Below are 14,923 nucleotides of genomic sequence, written 5' to 3' on the forward strand. Positions count from 1 at the left end.
ACACTAACATTTTTTCTAACAACAAATAGGCAGAACACTGTCTACTTTTGCTACACAAACCCTTGAAATCTTGAGAAGTATTAGACCTTTCAGGCATTTCATAGCATTGTTTAATAATTGGTGCTATTTTCTTTCATGTTTGCAGATACGGATCCAAAATTCTTCTTTTTTTTGTAACGCTTAAGATTCTATACATCGCTCGCTTGGTCCATTTGAGAATTGAAACCAAAGACAGGCATAATGTAAACTCACAAGCTTAAAGACTTTAACTAGAGAGTGACCCATGCGAAACAAGACTGCATTTTAGGAATCTTTAATTAACAAAAAATCTTCTTCTTTGTCACAACAACCGATGGTCGGTCAAGCCCTGTCTGTACCCACTAGTCAAATGGGCTTTCAGTTGCTTATTGTTACCATAGCAGGATATTCAGTACTAGGTATGGGAAAACGGTCTATTTGGGGCTTACACTCATGATGGACATGTTGCTAGGTCGTACGAGTTGACGACTGTAGCACGAGACCGGCCCAGTGAACAAAAATTAGTGTCGAAAGTAGTATTCATGTTTCCTTCTTCAATCAGTGTAACGTTACGTCGCGTCACGTCGTTACGTCATTTATGGATGCCTCCTTAAGTGACAGCAAATTCATATAACAACTTTTTTAAAGAAGTTTGTCAGCTAGATTTCATCAATGCGTTGTAATTATGTCATATATACAACAAGTTTTCCTCATTTTCTGATCCAACATGTACACTCTTCAAAAAAATTAGGGATTTTCAGCAAAATTTTATTCTATGACAGTTATACGTTTTGTATGAAAAAGACAAGAATGGATGGCACACATACAAGGTTTCGATTTATTGGTTGATTCCCGTAATTTTTGAACTCATCTCACGATTTATTCAAAGATTTTTGGTTTGTTCCCACGATTTATTGGTATCGTCCCATTGGACAATAGGACCAACAAACTCAGAAAAACTACCAAACAATTGTGGGAGCACATAAAAAAATATGGATAGTAAGCAAAAATTTTCATAAAACTAACAAAAAACCTTGGGAAACCCTGCATAATCGTTTGGTACTGATAGAGTACCAAAAACAATGTTCATCTCGAATGCAGAACTCATCTCGACAATGAAATCAAAATGGATTATCTATTCCTTATTACTCACCTGCTCGTGCTCATGTCTACTCCCATCCCTGCCGACTGCGTCCTACCGAAGCTTCTCCTCCGTGCCGGCATCTCGCTGTACACCGTCACACCATTGTCAGCGGCCGGTTTCACCAGCCCTCCTTTCACCATTCCCCCGCCACCCACAGCCGACACCGAGCGATGCGCTGCTCCGTTCGCGTACTGCTCAAACAGCGCGTCCCGTTCCGCCTGTCGCTGCCGCTCCTGATCGTTGTACAGCTTCGCATGGTACAGCTCGATGTTGTTCTTAAGATTCTGGTACAGATCCTCACCACCGAGCAGATCGGCATGGCGGGTCGCGGGCAGTACCGGATCGCCGAACAGGCTGGTCGTCGCCGTACCGGTCGTGCTCGTGGCACTGTGCTGTCCCTCGAGCGATCTTTGATTTTCCAACGATGACGATGGTGTGGAGGACGAACCGTAGCTCCCGAGAAAGCCAGGACGACTGCGGCCAACACTACCACTTGCACCACCACCACCAGCCCCGTACGCATGGTGGTTCGGTGGGTAGCGCTGCTGCACGGTAGAAGCTGCTGACGCTCTGGCTGTGCTGCTGCTGCTTCGGCCGCCATTCTGGCTGTACATTCTGGCCGGTCCCGGTCTAGCCAGCGTCTGCGAGTTGCTACGACGGTGTCGAACCGGGTCGGTTGCGCTCCCGTGTGGCCGAGCTGGAACTGGAACACCTGAAACGAGCCGGTAAGCGAGGGTCAATTAACGACTAGGAAGTGAACCCTTCCGTTCTGGTTTGTATAATGATGTTATAATTATGATTATACGGTATCGGGCAGGGGTGGAAGTACATGTTGATTCAACACAAATATAGAGCAAAGATGGTTGAGTGCGTTGGTCCTATTCAGGAGCGTAAAGTGATTTTAATTAGGAACCTTCTTTATATCGTTTTGGCATGAATTTCATCCTATTTTAAACCCAGAATAATCAATTCTTTTTTATATAAAATGTGCCAAATAATTGAAAAAAAATGGTTTGTTTTGTCTACATTCCTGACTCTCAAATCGTGACACAGATTAAGCCCCAAAATATTCTCCACCTAATGAGGTGACCGAAACGGCACCCTTAATCACATTACACCCTCTTCCGACTGCTTTTCTGCTTAAATGCTATTAGCAAATAAATCAAAACACCACCCAACCGTGCGTAACAGGGAAATTCCCTCACACCTCTCGACGCCTCTACGACGTCAGTCACGCGTGGGGGGGACAATTTTTATGCAAATTACTACCAAAAAAACCGCTCACCACCCACTACTCGCACAACTAATTGGGCCGTGCAGAACGTCGCACGCCGCTAAAACAGAGTGTATTTGATTTTGCGTGTATGAGCGACTGTTCCGGGGACCTGAATTGCGGTGGCCTCATTCAGGGCAGGGCTCCAAAAAGGAACCCACCCGAAACAATCCAGCCCTTTTGGATGAAATTAATCGCGAGCCGGCCGGCCGGTTTTCTTTTTTTGTTTTTTTTTATAGAGTAACATTAAAGGATCACATTTCACTTTCACCGTTATGAGTGTTGTATTAGAAGTGTGTGTGTTTGTAAAGAAAACACGAGGAAATGGTGGCTGTCGTCACGCGAAAAGGAAACCACGATAAGCGTGCCCCGAACGGAATCTTTTCTGCCCGTACAACTGTACTACCTTAATTTTGCTTTGCGTGAAACTAGCGAGAAATTATAATTTTTCAACCCCCTTAACCTAACCGAAACGCACCATAGGACACGGGAGCGTCTGGCAAGCTGCTCGAAAATTGTGGTACAGTGATTGTTCATCCGGGGCTTGTGCGATGGACGGCGAGATTTCATCGGGCAAAATAAGCGTCATTATGAATTAGGCGCAATTATTAATATTTTCTGACGTAAAGCCAAATGTTCTTCACAAAAACGGGATAAAGAGTGGATTTTTTACCCACAGATTGTTGAGAAGTAATTTATCAATTAGCTTATCTATTAAATGTTGATAGTCCAAACAGAAAATTAGCAGAAGCTTTAACAATGCAATATTGAGTGGCCAATTGCATAACTTTAGGCGAAACAAGCATTGCATGTTGTTATTATTTGTATAGTTCTTATTGAGGTATTGCACTTGTGATTGACAAAAAATTGTTTATGTGTTTATGTTTTAAAACAAAACAGGAAGATTTCAGACATTATTATTAAAATACACACTTTTGCATACTTTTAGGCGCATGCAGTAAGAACTAACGAGGTAAGAACGTTGAACGTTTACAATTTATTAACTTAAGCTGTTGTGTCTTATAGGAACAAGATGGCGTTTCTGATTTTAAACTTGGTTTGAAATCATTCATTTCATTATAAGTCTTTATTTCGATGATGTTTCCCCTAATTCTTACAATTTAAAGAATTACAATATTCTTTTATTTTTACTTATGTGATGCTTTTCGATAAAATTGATTATAAAACATTTCAAAAATCACTTTTGAATCTGAAATACAATAAATTCGTTTGTCTTCAACACCGGTAATGACTTCAATTCTCTTTATTAAACGATTAGTTATGGTGCTTGACACAGAATGCTCATAAATGAACTACCTTCCAACGCAAACATGTCCGATTCTAGCACTGAATGGGCAAATCGTGTTCAAACTCGCATGGCCTGAGCTAATTTTGGAGTAAGGAAAAACAGGAAAACCTTAGCAAGTGGCTACTACAGTACCTAAATTCCTTAGCAAAACAACAACAACCACCTGAAGTCGGTCGACAACTCTGCCCGCGCAAACAGCCCGCCCCGGTGTGTTACGTCAGCAGCGCATTTGCTAACCCATATTCCTCTAAATCATACAATAAATTGGTGTTTTATTTTTAGTAAAAACAATCGTCGTCCAACGTCTTCCGCCGCTCTTGTGGCCAAACCATTTAACACTTGTTCCTGCCGAAGGAATTTGGTTTTCGGTTTTCACTTTTCCTTTACCTTTTCAATGCGTGTGGCCTCGGAAACGGTCCGAGGTGTGTGGGACCTCAGATTCATTCATAAATCGGTCGCTAGCAAAAGTCAAGGAAGTACAGGCCCGTACTTCTAATACATCCCCGACCAGATGGCAGTCTCTGGTTGATGGTGGTGGGTGGTGCTGATTATATTATGAAAATAATGGGTCAGGTTGCGTTTCGTTGGTGTCGATTTCTGCGCGGTGCTGCGGGTCCCAAATCGGGGATATTTTTAGCACAGACTTAAGAGTACATCATATTCCTGGCAAATACGATTCTTGATAAGATCATAATTTATGATTTGTACATTAAATTCTCATCTCTGGATCGAATTCAGTTCATCGTTGGATTGTATTTTTGTTTCATAGATGTTCTTTAAAAACATTCATATGATCTAATTCTTCAATATTCAAGCCCTTTTCATTGTCGAATTAAGAATTCATCTCCTTAAACATTTTAAAACAAAACAGCTTATTCCAATACTGCTAATACAGCTCTAACGAGGGACTAGAGCTACCCTTTGTAAACTTAAGCTCGATATGTGGGTCGTTCCAGCGTCGTCTGTAGTGGAACTCATTGCCTGAACCATACTAAACTGCTCCATACAAACCCACCTACCACTCTGCACACGCTAAAATGTGTGCGCGTTTTTTGCATGCGACTGAAGACGGAATGGGGTACGAAAGGCACACAAGGAATCGGTCAGCAGGAGCATATCCCCGCAGCCGCATGTCTCACGAGGATCGGTGGTAGCGTGGGTAGGCAAATTATGCTGACCGCTATTCGAGTCTCCGGCACACCTTACCCCCACTACTACCACAGCTGCAAAGCAACTGCTGACCACTACAAAAAAGCGCAAACGCAAACAATCTTCCCATTCCCCTTGGCAGCTGGCGGCGGTTTCTGCCACCGGTTTGCTGCTACTTGCTGCTACCTCTGCTTGAAAGTGGTTTCACACGGTTTAGTACATCTTCCAAAAATCGAGCCGATGACGCTAACGTCAGCTCAAATGGGGCAGTAGTCACAAACACTTACTCAAAACGTACCACTGTTGACCAACACACACACGGTACTTCTAGCATTCCTTACCACCAGAACGATAAGCAGTGGAAAAAAACTCCTCAACACACACACACACGCGTTCTCATTTGAATGAGGACCTCCTTCTAGCATTCCTTTCTTCTAACACAGTCGCAAAGCGGCCCACATACTGCTGTGGTCATTTCAGATACTGGAGGGTGAACGAACTTCTCCACAGCTATGGTAGCGGTAACTTGGACAAATCAGGACCCCTTTCGGGCTGGCCAAGCACAACCACACGAACACTTTCACATACAGACACACAAACACATTCACGCGTGTTGGAGAATGGGGTTTAGCAAGTACCTCGACCACGGTACCTGAGGTGCCTGGTCAATATCGATCGTCCAAGCCGGATGGAGTGACCTCGTTTCGTGTCAACCGAGCAACGGTCCAAAACGGACCGCCATTTACACTTGGAGCAGAGAAAGAGTTCGACGAATTTCCTTGGACTTCGAACTGTTTCGAATGGAGTTGGGTTGTTGAGCCGGCCGAGCGGGTCGTTGAGTTTTTGCATGATGTCTGATGTAGGGAACTGTCATACTGTAAGCGTTTTGATGTGTTATTAACAAGATCCCCAATAATTGAAGTCACCTATATTTGCTCCAATATCCTGAGGATATAATGGATTTCATAAAAAAGATGGAATTATTGATAAAAAGTACATTACAATGACTTTAGCAACCAACATTAGTATCTATTTATTTATTTATTTATAGTATCAACAGCCTAATGCAGACTTTCAACAACATTCCCAAGAATGTGGTCCTCACAAAAAGCTTCACTCCCCAGACATCATCAGTACGTCACTGTAACAAGAATTAACCTAGATAGTTTCTTCTTGTGACTAATTGGAATTTGCCTCACTCTTATTCTTATCTCGCCTTTTCACCAGCCACGACTCTTGGTTCTACGTTCCATACTTGATGCATATCATGAGGCATAAATGTTACGCTTCGACTAGACCGCTAGACCCTCCAACATGTACCGCATGCCGTCTTGATGACTTCGGTGATGACTTCAAGTCTGCTCCTCTTTATTGGCTCAGTTGTTGGGGACGTGTGCACGATTGTACATCGGAATGTACCTTAGCTGTGTTGGCACACAACTTTAAAGTCCGTCTTCAGGCAAGATAAGCGTAAGAAGAAGTTGAAATTTTGGAAAGTCCTATTATACGCTAAAACATAAACATTGCATGCCGTGCCACGAGTGTGCCACGAGCTGTCTTGTTGCGTACCGTTTAGTGGAATCAATCAAAAGGCTTTTTTTGCCCTCGCACCCCCTTATGGCATTGTGTAGTTCTGGAGGAGTCTTTATGTGTTTATAGCTCCAGCAAGGGGTGCAAAATTAACACACCAACAACACCACGATGCGCAATGAAGTCATTTGAAGGCGTAATGGCCTATTGAAGCTAGGGGTGGCAGTATGGAAATTGCTGTATTTGGGGTATAAGACACCATATTGTGTGTTTATTATTATAAATAAAGTGTTTTCCAGACTCTTTTACTCTTTTTAGTACATTTCTATAATTCATTAATATTATAATTGTTGTTAAAATTACTATGGTTGCATAAAATAAAGGCGTTGTAGGTTCTCCCAAAAAAAATACCATAAACTAGCAATGACCGATTTTCCAAACGCACCTAGCCATACACAACACTTGCATGGGGAATTCCTTTCGGGTGAATAGCCTCCTTTTAAAATGGAAATTCCAATAAACAACACAACACAGCCCCCACCCCTCTCCTCCCATACCACCCTTCAAAAGCTGTCAACGATGGGAACACCGGAATGCGAAATAGAATCACATAATCGAACGCCAATCCTCCCGCTGCTGGTGGAGCGCAAATCCCCGACGGCCTAAATAATGCCCTTTCTGCAAACTTGGCGCGGGTAGCGTAGGGTAGGGCGTCTCCCTGAACTTTACAGCCAGTTAATGCGACGAACTTGTGCCCAGGCGTGTGTAAGTGTGTACACTCCATCCGTAAATTCCATCCAGCCCAGCTCAAAACTGCAGTGTGCAGGCTACAATAAACAAACACCCACTTTTCGCCGTGTCTTTGCACTTACTAGCCTACATTTGCGAAAAGAAATGGTGTTTTTGATTGTTGTGTTTTTTCGCTTTTTTTGTGTGTGTGTGCCACAGTGTGTAAAATGTAAAGTGCAAGCAGAGGGTATGCCCTCATCGCACTACTTACTTGGTTCATCAGCACCACGACGTTCGTGTGGTACAAGGCGGCGCCGGCATCTCTTCGACTGTTGGTGCCGTGACCGGGATATGCACTACATTCACTGTCACCATTATGGTGGGCAGTGGTGGCTGTACATCTTCCGCTTAATCCTTGTGCGATTAGAACACTAGCTTGTGGATTGTAATTGCCTTGAAGGACTTTTCTGTTTAACTTTCACTCTTTTTTGTTGTAACTTACATTTAATTTTAATTCACTTTTATTTTTCAACCACCCGTCACATCACGCCACCAGTTTCACGGCACGGCGTGGCACACTTTGATAGATTGATCTACCTGTGCCGTCTTATGCAGTTCCACCTAATGATCGATTGCTTCCGCTGCACTCATTAGTCGGCGACGTAAAGGGTTCCGCTACGTTTTCCCTCTCCTCTCCTATCCGTTATGGCCGATGACCAAGCAATTTGGGCTGTGCTATACGTTAAACCTGCTGGACCGGAAATGAGCACATCATTTTTCACTGAACCGCATATATTTTACCCGTTTTTTTTTTGCCTCTTTTCACTGGACCGTTCGAAGATGGCGCCCGGTTGCATGCACGCAAGCTGCACCAAGCCAAGCCTTCCTCGATCAGTCGATTAGATATCGGAAAGCCATAAATCTTTGCTGTGCAAATTTCGCGCGACCATCACCACCACCACACACACACATCGCGATGTATGATTGGGATCCGGGGCATCCACGCCCCATTCCATTAGGGATAATTACAGAATTTTGTAACAAGGATGAACCATATCGGCGTGAAGCGAAAGTGAAACCAGCACACCCTAATCAATCATATCTTCGGACAGAAACACACACACACACATATACACTTTGTCTGCACCTTATTTGCGATTACAAAATGTTAGAATTTAAATAATTGAACGATTTGGGGGGTTTTTTCCTCACCAAAATCATACCATTTCGTGACTTATTGTTATCCAGCCAGGGTGTGATTTTGGGAAGACTCGGCACGACACACTCGCCACCGTGCGCTGCTTGCACTTTTGCGCTATCGTACTTGTTGGGTAATTTATTCTATTGCCCCCGCCGTGGCACGGGCACTTGTTCGATTGCACGCACGTGGAGAAGCGAAATTATGTAAGCGTTTTATGCCGCGGCCAGCCGTTTTGCGAAAGGAAGTGACACTTTTTAGTTACGAAGTTGGTACGTCGCACACTTCACACTTGGGCAGGTTCGTGTGGAAAGGGGTTTCTTGACTGCAGCCAGAAAGCAGAGAGCAGGTTGCTTTGATTGGACGTTTGTCCCGAGCTGCGACGGGATTGGGGTTTCGTAGGATCACTGTCAACTGCCTTTAGGACTTGAACTCAGTAATCTAAACATACTGCATAAAGCATTATTTTTTCTTCACTTTACCAATCTTAGTAGCCGTTACCTTAAACACTGCCCGAAACTGGAGCATCAAGCAAATAGAGGAAAATTCACTGCTGCAATACCTTCACATTTAATTTTAATTTATTTCTACCACCAGCTAAACCTCTGTAAGTCTGAGCGCAAAACACTTTATTCGCTTTATTACCGTCTACTAACACCTACGTGTCCACCTACTATTGTCCTAAAACAGTCCTAAACCTCCTAGTACGGCGCGTTCCAACCGACAAAGCGTGCCAAACAGCAAACTTCGCCCGCACGGAAACGACTCAACCACGGTACTGGCACCACTCAAAGCTTTCGGGAGCTCCCGAAGCCTCCCCTAGGGACGGTCTACTAACGCATCGGGTATGTAACGCCATCGCACTCAGCCACTCACTTGTCAGCTTTGAATTTGTACATAAAGCCGATGGTCCATTATTTACCGCGCTTTTGTTTTTTTCGATCTCGTGACGTTAGTGTTTATGGTCGTTCGCCGGTTCAGCCGGGACGCCGGGTGAATCTGGCGAAGAAGTAGAAGAAATGACGCTACATTGGATGTTATTTTTTTATCGTTTACATTCGCTTTCGCTAAGTGGCACAAGCGTTACTTTTCGGCATCGGTGTGTAACGGTGTAACGCTTTGTTCGCTGGGGGGGGGGGAAGCAAACAAACGATCCCGGCATTATGATGATGGGGACGATTGAAAAGCTTTGTGGGAAGATAAGTTGTTAACTCTTTTTAATGTTTTTTATTGATAACATTTAACAAATTATTCGGCAAAACTTAAACTTTATCAAAAAGAATGAAAGTGAAGTAATGTGATCTTCTATATCTTAAATCGTAATTGTTTCTATTTTATTTCATTTTCTTTTGCTTTCTTTTCCAAACGACTTTCTTTTGGAACTCACAAAATGAAAAGTATTCTAAAGAACACGTTTTAATTTTCCTCCAATTTCCATACCATCAATCCCCTGTTTTCGAAACACAAGGGGAATTAAAATCTGGGTCAAAGTCCGCAACAAATCTCAGAAAAGAAAAAAAACGCAGACTGAGAAAAATAGCCCCCTCCCCCTCTTCGAAGCTTTGCATTAACTTTTGGCCCATAAAGCAGGTGTAAATGAGGAGCAAAGTTGTACGTTTACAGTATGGTACCATTTTTACTACAACGTTTTATTAATGCTTGTTGTTTGACAATTTAAATTTTTTTAACATTTTAATGCATTTTTTCTATTAAAATGAGTCTCCTTATAAAAAGTAACACTTTAAAATTTATGCAAAATATTCTTTACAATAGCGGTAATGTCCTGTAACCGACTGTGTACCCCACCAGTGATTAACAAACACCCCAAGCAAAAATCGCCCAATTGACCCAGTCAAGCGAACCACGACGAACACCCAATCGAAAAGAAAAGGGAAAGGGACCCTTCCCTTCCCGGCCACCCGGCCAAAATTGCCAGTTTCCCTTCTAGTGGCCGGGGAATTTTCCGGTCAGTCACACATCTGGTTCTGGTAGGGCGTCGGGTGGAGTGTGGACTGTGTAAGTAACACACGTCATCTACGCCTCGCAAGAAGCACCAAGCGTCTCCACCGTCGCTCACGTGTCACGGAGGAGCTCGGGGGAAACTTTCACCCCTTTTCTTGCTGCTTCGTGATACGCGATATTTTATTATACGCTGTGGTTTTTTGCTTTTTGCTTCCTCTTTGGCTCCATTTTTCTGAGCGAGTTTTTTTTGTTCTCCCCTATGTTTTGTTAATAGCAGGTAAGGGGGGAAAGTACTTCCTTACACGTTTGAACAGGGCGAAGTTATCGTGTGTATTTGCTTATAACATTACAACGATGTTCTTCTTCTTCTTCTTCTTCTCCCAGGTCAAACCCTCATCAAAACCGATCCAGGTACGTGATAGTGTAACGAATCGCACCAAGATTAAACTGTGCCATTTGGGCGTAAAGTGGAACACTCGACAGTGATTATGTTGAGTACTGGCTTTCACATACTGTAACCGGTTTTTTTTTGTGTGTTCGTGTGTCGTTGCAGAAGGTTTGGCCGATAGCGCACCAAACGGGGGAAAAAGGGTGGGGTTTACTAATTATTTTGGTCCACCCACCCTATAACCGTGTTTGTCCGATTTGTGAAGCATTTAAACTGTGTGTACCGGAATACCGTCACCTGTAACCGACAGTACCGGGCTTGCCGGGGCCGGGTGCTTGTTTGTGCTACATAAACGCGCACAGCACGGCGTGAGAGAACGTACGTAAATGATGGATTTATGGTACACGAGAAATGATTAATTGTTGCACCGCTCTGTACGCCCTCGAAGTCAATTAGTTCCACTAGCACTTCGATACGTTACTTATTTTCCTGTACGATCGAACCGTTTTTCGGATTGCGTAGCAAAATGGGAACTTTTTCGTTGTAAATTAAACCTCAAACTCACAATTAATTGATACATCGTTTTTTACGTTTTCTTTATTTCAAAAACTACCTATCCGATACGGGGAGTGGTGGTCGTTTTCGCTCACTCGTCGCCCTCTGCCCTCTGTGTGATTTTCACCGCTTAATCTACTAAACATCATGAGCGCATTACATTACACATTTTACATATAAAATCGGGGGAGGGGAGGTGCGGTGCACGGTGCGATTGGAACGGATTATGTACAACAAAAAAGGCCAAAAGTTAAAACAAAATCTTTGCCTTAAAACATTTAGAAAATAGGCTCCATCACCTCCCAACAAAAAAAAGCTCACTCAATGAGTTTGTCTGTGTGTTTCTTTAAAAACGATAAACATAAAACACTAAACTTTAAGTACAACTACGTATTACACAGCGCAAAAAGGAACACGACATTACGCGTCGATTGGGGGGAGGAACAAGGGGGAGTTTTGGTTGTGGGGTTGCCCTTTAGATTATCAAGCTAAACTAAAAACTACGGCACAGAGGAACCGATCAAAACATACGAATTGTAAAGAGTTCCGATTGGCAATAGAAATAATCGCTCCATTTGAAGCGTTCCGCTACGTACACCCACGCACACACGAACACACATTGCCACAAAGGTGCAGTTTGTGTTCGTTCCATTATACCCTTAACTTAATTCTAAATTAGATTCATATTCAGCTTCTCTCTTTACTGCCCCAAATATTAAAGGTCCTGTCCATTGCCCACTGTATAAGTATATATCCATGTATATATATCATTTCCATAAACCACTTAATATGTGTACGTTTATGAGTCCTGTTTTGTTGTTTGTTTTATAATCTCTTTGTTTTAAGCAATTTCTTCTACGACGTTTTCCGCATATAATCTCACGTGCTTTGTTTTGGGTTCAACTTTTTTCATCGTTAATCTGCGCTAAAAAAATAAACTAAATCGTATTCGATTACACCTGTCGCATGTACATATACCGATTTGCCTAATGGGAGCGTATATGAACGTGTTGCTTCGTAAATAAAAATAGTTAATATCGCTTGTCGTACAGCACGATACGCTGTAATGCCCTTTGAATTTAAAAACACTGTACCGTCTCTACTACTATTAACGTCCCACCCACCTAAATCACTATAAAAGCATATGACGAGATACGTTCTGATACCCGAATGAGTGTGTATGTGTTCTTATTTGTGTATCCAAATTTGCACGTTGGCACATAGCTTTCCGTGTATTTGTGTGTCTGCTGCTGCTACTGCTACTAAGTGTGCGTTTGTGTATCTGTCCGTCTGTGTCTTTTCATGTAACGATTCCCTCTGGCAGGTGGTGCGCTGTCGGTCCGACCGAGTTGCCAGGCAACCGCCCCCAAACGACGAGCACTTTAAAACAGTACCTATCCGTCCGGTAGCCAGTAGCCTAGCCACTCCAGCTGTTCCAGTGGTCAGTGTTGCTGTTCCCTGCTGCCCGGTGGTAGACGGCCACCGACAACACCGCCACCACCGATCGTCGATTCTGCCACGGTTGCCAGCTGCACACCGACCGGTCCCGTTGCAACCGGGCGCGCCCCATTCGTGATGTTGCAGCTGTTGTACATACTGGTGCTGTTGGTGCCGCTGTCACTGGCTCCACCGGTCGTGCCGTTTATCGTGGTTGTCGCCGTCGGTGTCATCGCCGTTGCCATGGGGACGCTCTGCACGTTGATCGTTCCGATGGCAAGGTTGGCGATGTTGTTGCTGGAAGTGGTCGCACTAATGCCCCCGTTCATCCCACTGAGTGCTGTACAGTTGGTGGCAGTGTTAGTCATACCATTTGGCCTGTGGATAGAAGGACAGCAAACAAAAAAGGGGGGGGGGGAGTGAAAAATCAACATACCAGTGAGCAAATTTGGTTGCAGTGAGCCCGCCCACTTACACAAGCTGCACGTGGGAAACGTTCTTGAGGTGAGCGTTCACCGCGAGCGCGACCGAATCGTTCACCGACACCTGCAGATTCTCTTCCATCTTTTTCATCTTCTTGTTAAGGTACACCTTCAGCACCTCGTAGTGGTACTTGCAGCTGCCGTGCCGCTTCCGCTTGGACGAGACGGACGAGGCCCGCTCGAGCTCCTCGACCGCGCGCTGCAGCGCCGATTGATCCTCGAGCGACGAGCTCACCTGACCGCGGATCGACTGGAACTCTTCGCGCGTCACGAACGGCACCTCGAGCGACTCCATAAACTGCTGCATCTCGTCGTAGTCCTTGCCGAGCTGCACCGTCCCCTTTACCAGCCGGTTCATCAGCTTGTTGTGGTGGATGTAGTTCTCCGACGAGCGCGTGATGATGGCGGCACACTTGCTGCACTTCATCGCGAACGTCGAGTAGCAGCCGCTGATGTACTCCTGGTACGGTTTCAGCAGCCCGCCCGGGCAGTGCTTCGAATGCATAAACTGCGAGTAGGCGGCCCACTGCAGAAAGTGGTCGATCTCGATGATGCGGTAACCCTTGAACTTTGGTATCTCGTCCGGATCCATGCCGTTCTGGGCGAGCGTTTGCTGCACCGGGTTCGGGCCGCACGCTATACCCTGCGTTGCTGCTGTTGCTGCTGCCGCCGCCGCTGTCCCCATGCCGGCTCCGTGCGGGGTATTGCCGCCGGGCGCATTGGTCACGGTGGCGGTTGCGTTGCTTGTGGGTGTGCTTCCACCGGACGACTGCGGCACATCGACCGGTGCACTTCGCTTCGCGATGCGGGCCGTCTTACTGCGCATCATTGCGTTGTGCTTTGCCGCCAGGCTGTTGCTGGTTTGGTTGTGGTACGACGTGCCGGCCCCGGTCGGTGACAAACCGGAGCTTTTCGTTGCAAACAGGCTGCCATTCGTGGGCTGTGGCTTTGGGAGGGTTGACAGTGGCGGCACTGGTCCAGGAGAAGCAGCAGCAGAGGCGGGAGCAGTTACTGTGGCACTGCCGGTCATGCCCAACCCACTGCACTGCTGCTGCGTGCCGGTCTGTGATGATTGCGAGGCTTGCGATGGTGCGAGTATGTTGGCGATCCCGTTCGCCAGTGCGCCGAGCGTGAGCTGTTCCTCGGCCGCCCGCTCCTGCATCTGCAGCTGGGCCTGCAGCGTCGATTCGTGTATCGATTTCCGTCGGGTCATCATTTTCGGCGGTTTCGATTTGGGCGCTTTCTTGTTCGGGGCCACGTTCGCTGCGCGTTCCGCACCGGAGCGGGTGTGGAGGGTGGGCACCAATTACACCAGAGATTCCACAGCGTGATGAAGGATACGGGAAGGGGGGGGTTGGCTGAAAAATGCTCTCCCACACACACACACGCACACACAACACGGTTGTTCGGTCGATTTTTGAGAGTTGTAGGTTACAATTAACGCACGACAACGGTTTATCGTTTTTGCACGTGGGTTGCTGACGGGTTTAACAAAGGTGCACACTCGGTCCCCTGTCCATGTAGCAGGAACACGGTAATTTTCTTCTGCACAGCAATTTTCTCGTGTGTCGTCTTGCGGACGTGAAAGAACGGGAGTAAAAAAAACCCAAACAAACAAACACATACATCAGTTGTTTTGCATTGAGTGTTTGGGTAAAGCTTTTCACCGGGTATACAATTCATCGAACAAGCTGCTGAGATTTTGATGCATCGTGCCGTGTGTTTCAGCTGATTTGATCCATCGCTGGC

The 14,923-nt window shown here is 45.3% G+C and overlaps 2 protein-coding genes across 2 annotated transcripts in view; both read right to left on the reverse strand.

Moving 5' to 3' along the window:
• LOC120955313 (protein stum) overlaps positions 1-8,629 on the reverse strand; it is a 28,106-nt gene extending 19,477 nt beyond the window's left edge. The window contains exons 1-2 of the mRNA XM_040376061.2: positions 7,424-8,629; positions 1,172-1,874 (exon numbers count right to left, since the gene is read on the reverse strand). Coding sequence (XP_040231995.2) covers positions 1,172-1,776 — 605 coding nt within the window. The 5' untranslated portion in view covers positions 1,777-1,874; positions 7,424-8,629. The remainder of the gene's footprint in view (positions 1-1,171; positions 1,875-7,423) is intronic.
• A 2,638-nt stretch (positions 8,630-11,267) lies between these two features.
• Positions 11,268-14,898, reverse strand: LOC125907366 (uncharacterized). The gene is made up of 2 exons (XM_049609062.1): positions 13,168-14,898; positions 11,268-13,070 (listed from the first exon to the last, which is right to left on the reverse strand). The coding sequence occupies exons 1-2, from the start codon at positions 14,388-14,390 to the stop codon at positions 12,698-12,700; spliced, it is 1,596 nt and encodes a 531-aa protein (XP_049465019.1). The 5' UTR covers positions 14,391-14,898; the 3' UTR covers positions 11,268-12,697.
• Between the last annotated feature and the right edge of the window lie 25 nt (positions 14,899-14,923).

This window comes from Anopheles coluzzii, chromosome 3, assembly GCF_943734685.1.
Source record: "Anopheles coluzzii chromosome 3, AcolN3, whole genome shotgun sequence".
In the NCBI taxonomy this organism is placed as follows: domain Eukaryota; kingdom Metazoa; phylum Arthropoda; class Insecta; order Diptera; family Culicidae; genus Anopheles; species Anopheles coluzzii.

Coding starts and splice junctions, on each gene's coding strand:
- LOC125907366 (XM_049609062.1), bottom strand. CDS start 14,390: ATGATGACCCGACGGAAATCGATACACGAATCGACGCTGCAGGCCCAG. Junction 13,071..13,167: donor GTTTCCCACGTGCAGCTTGT/GTAAGTGGGCGG, acceptor TTCTATCCACAG/GCCAAATGGTATGACTAACA.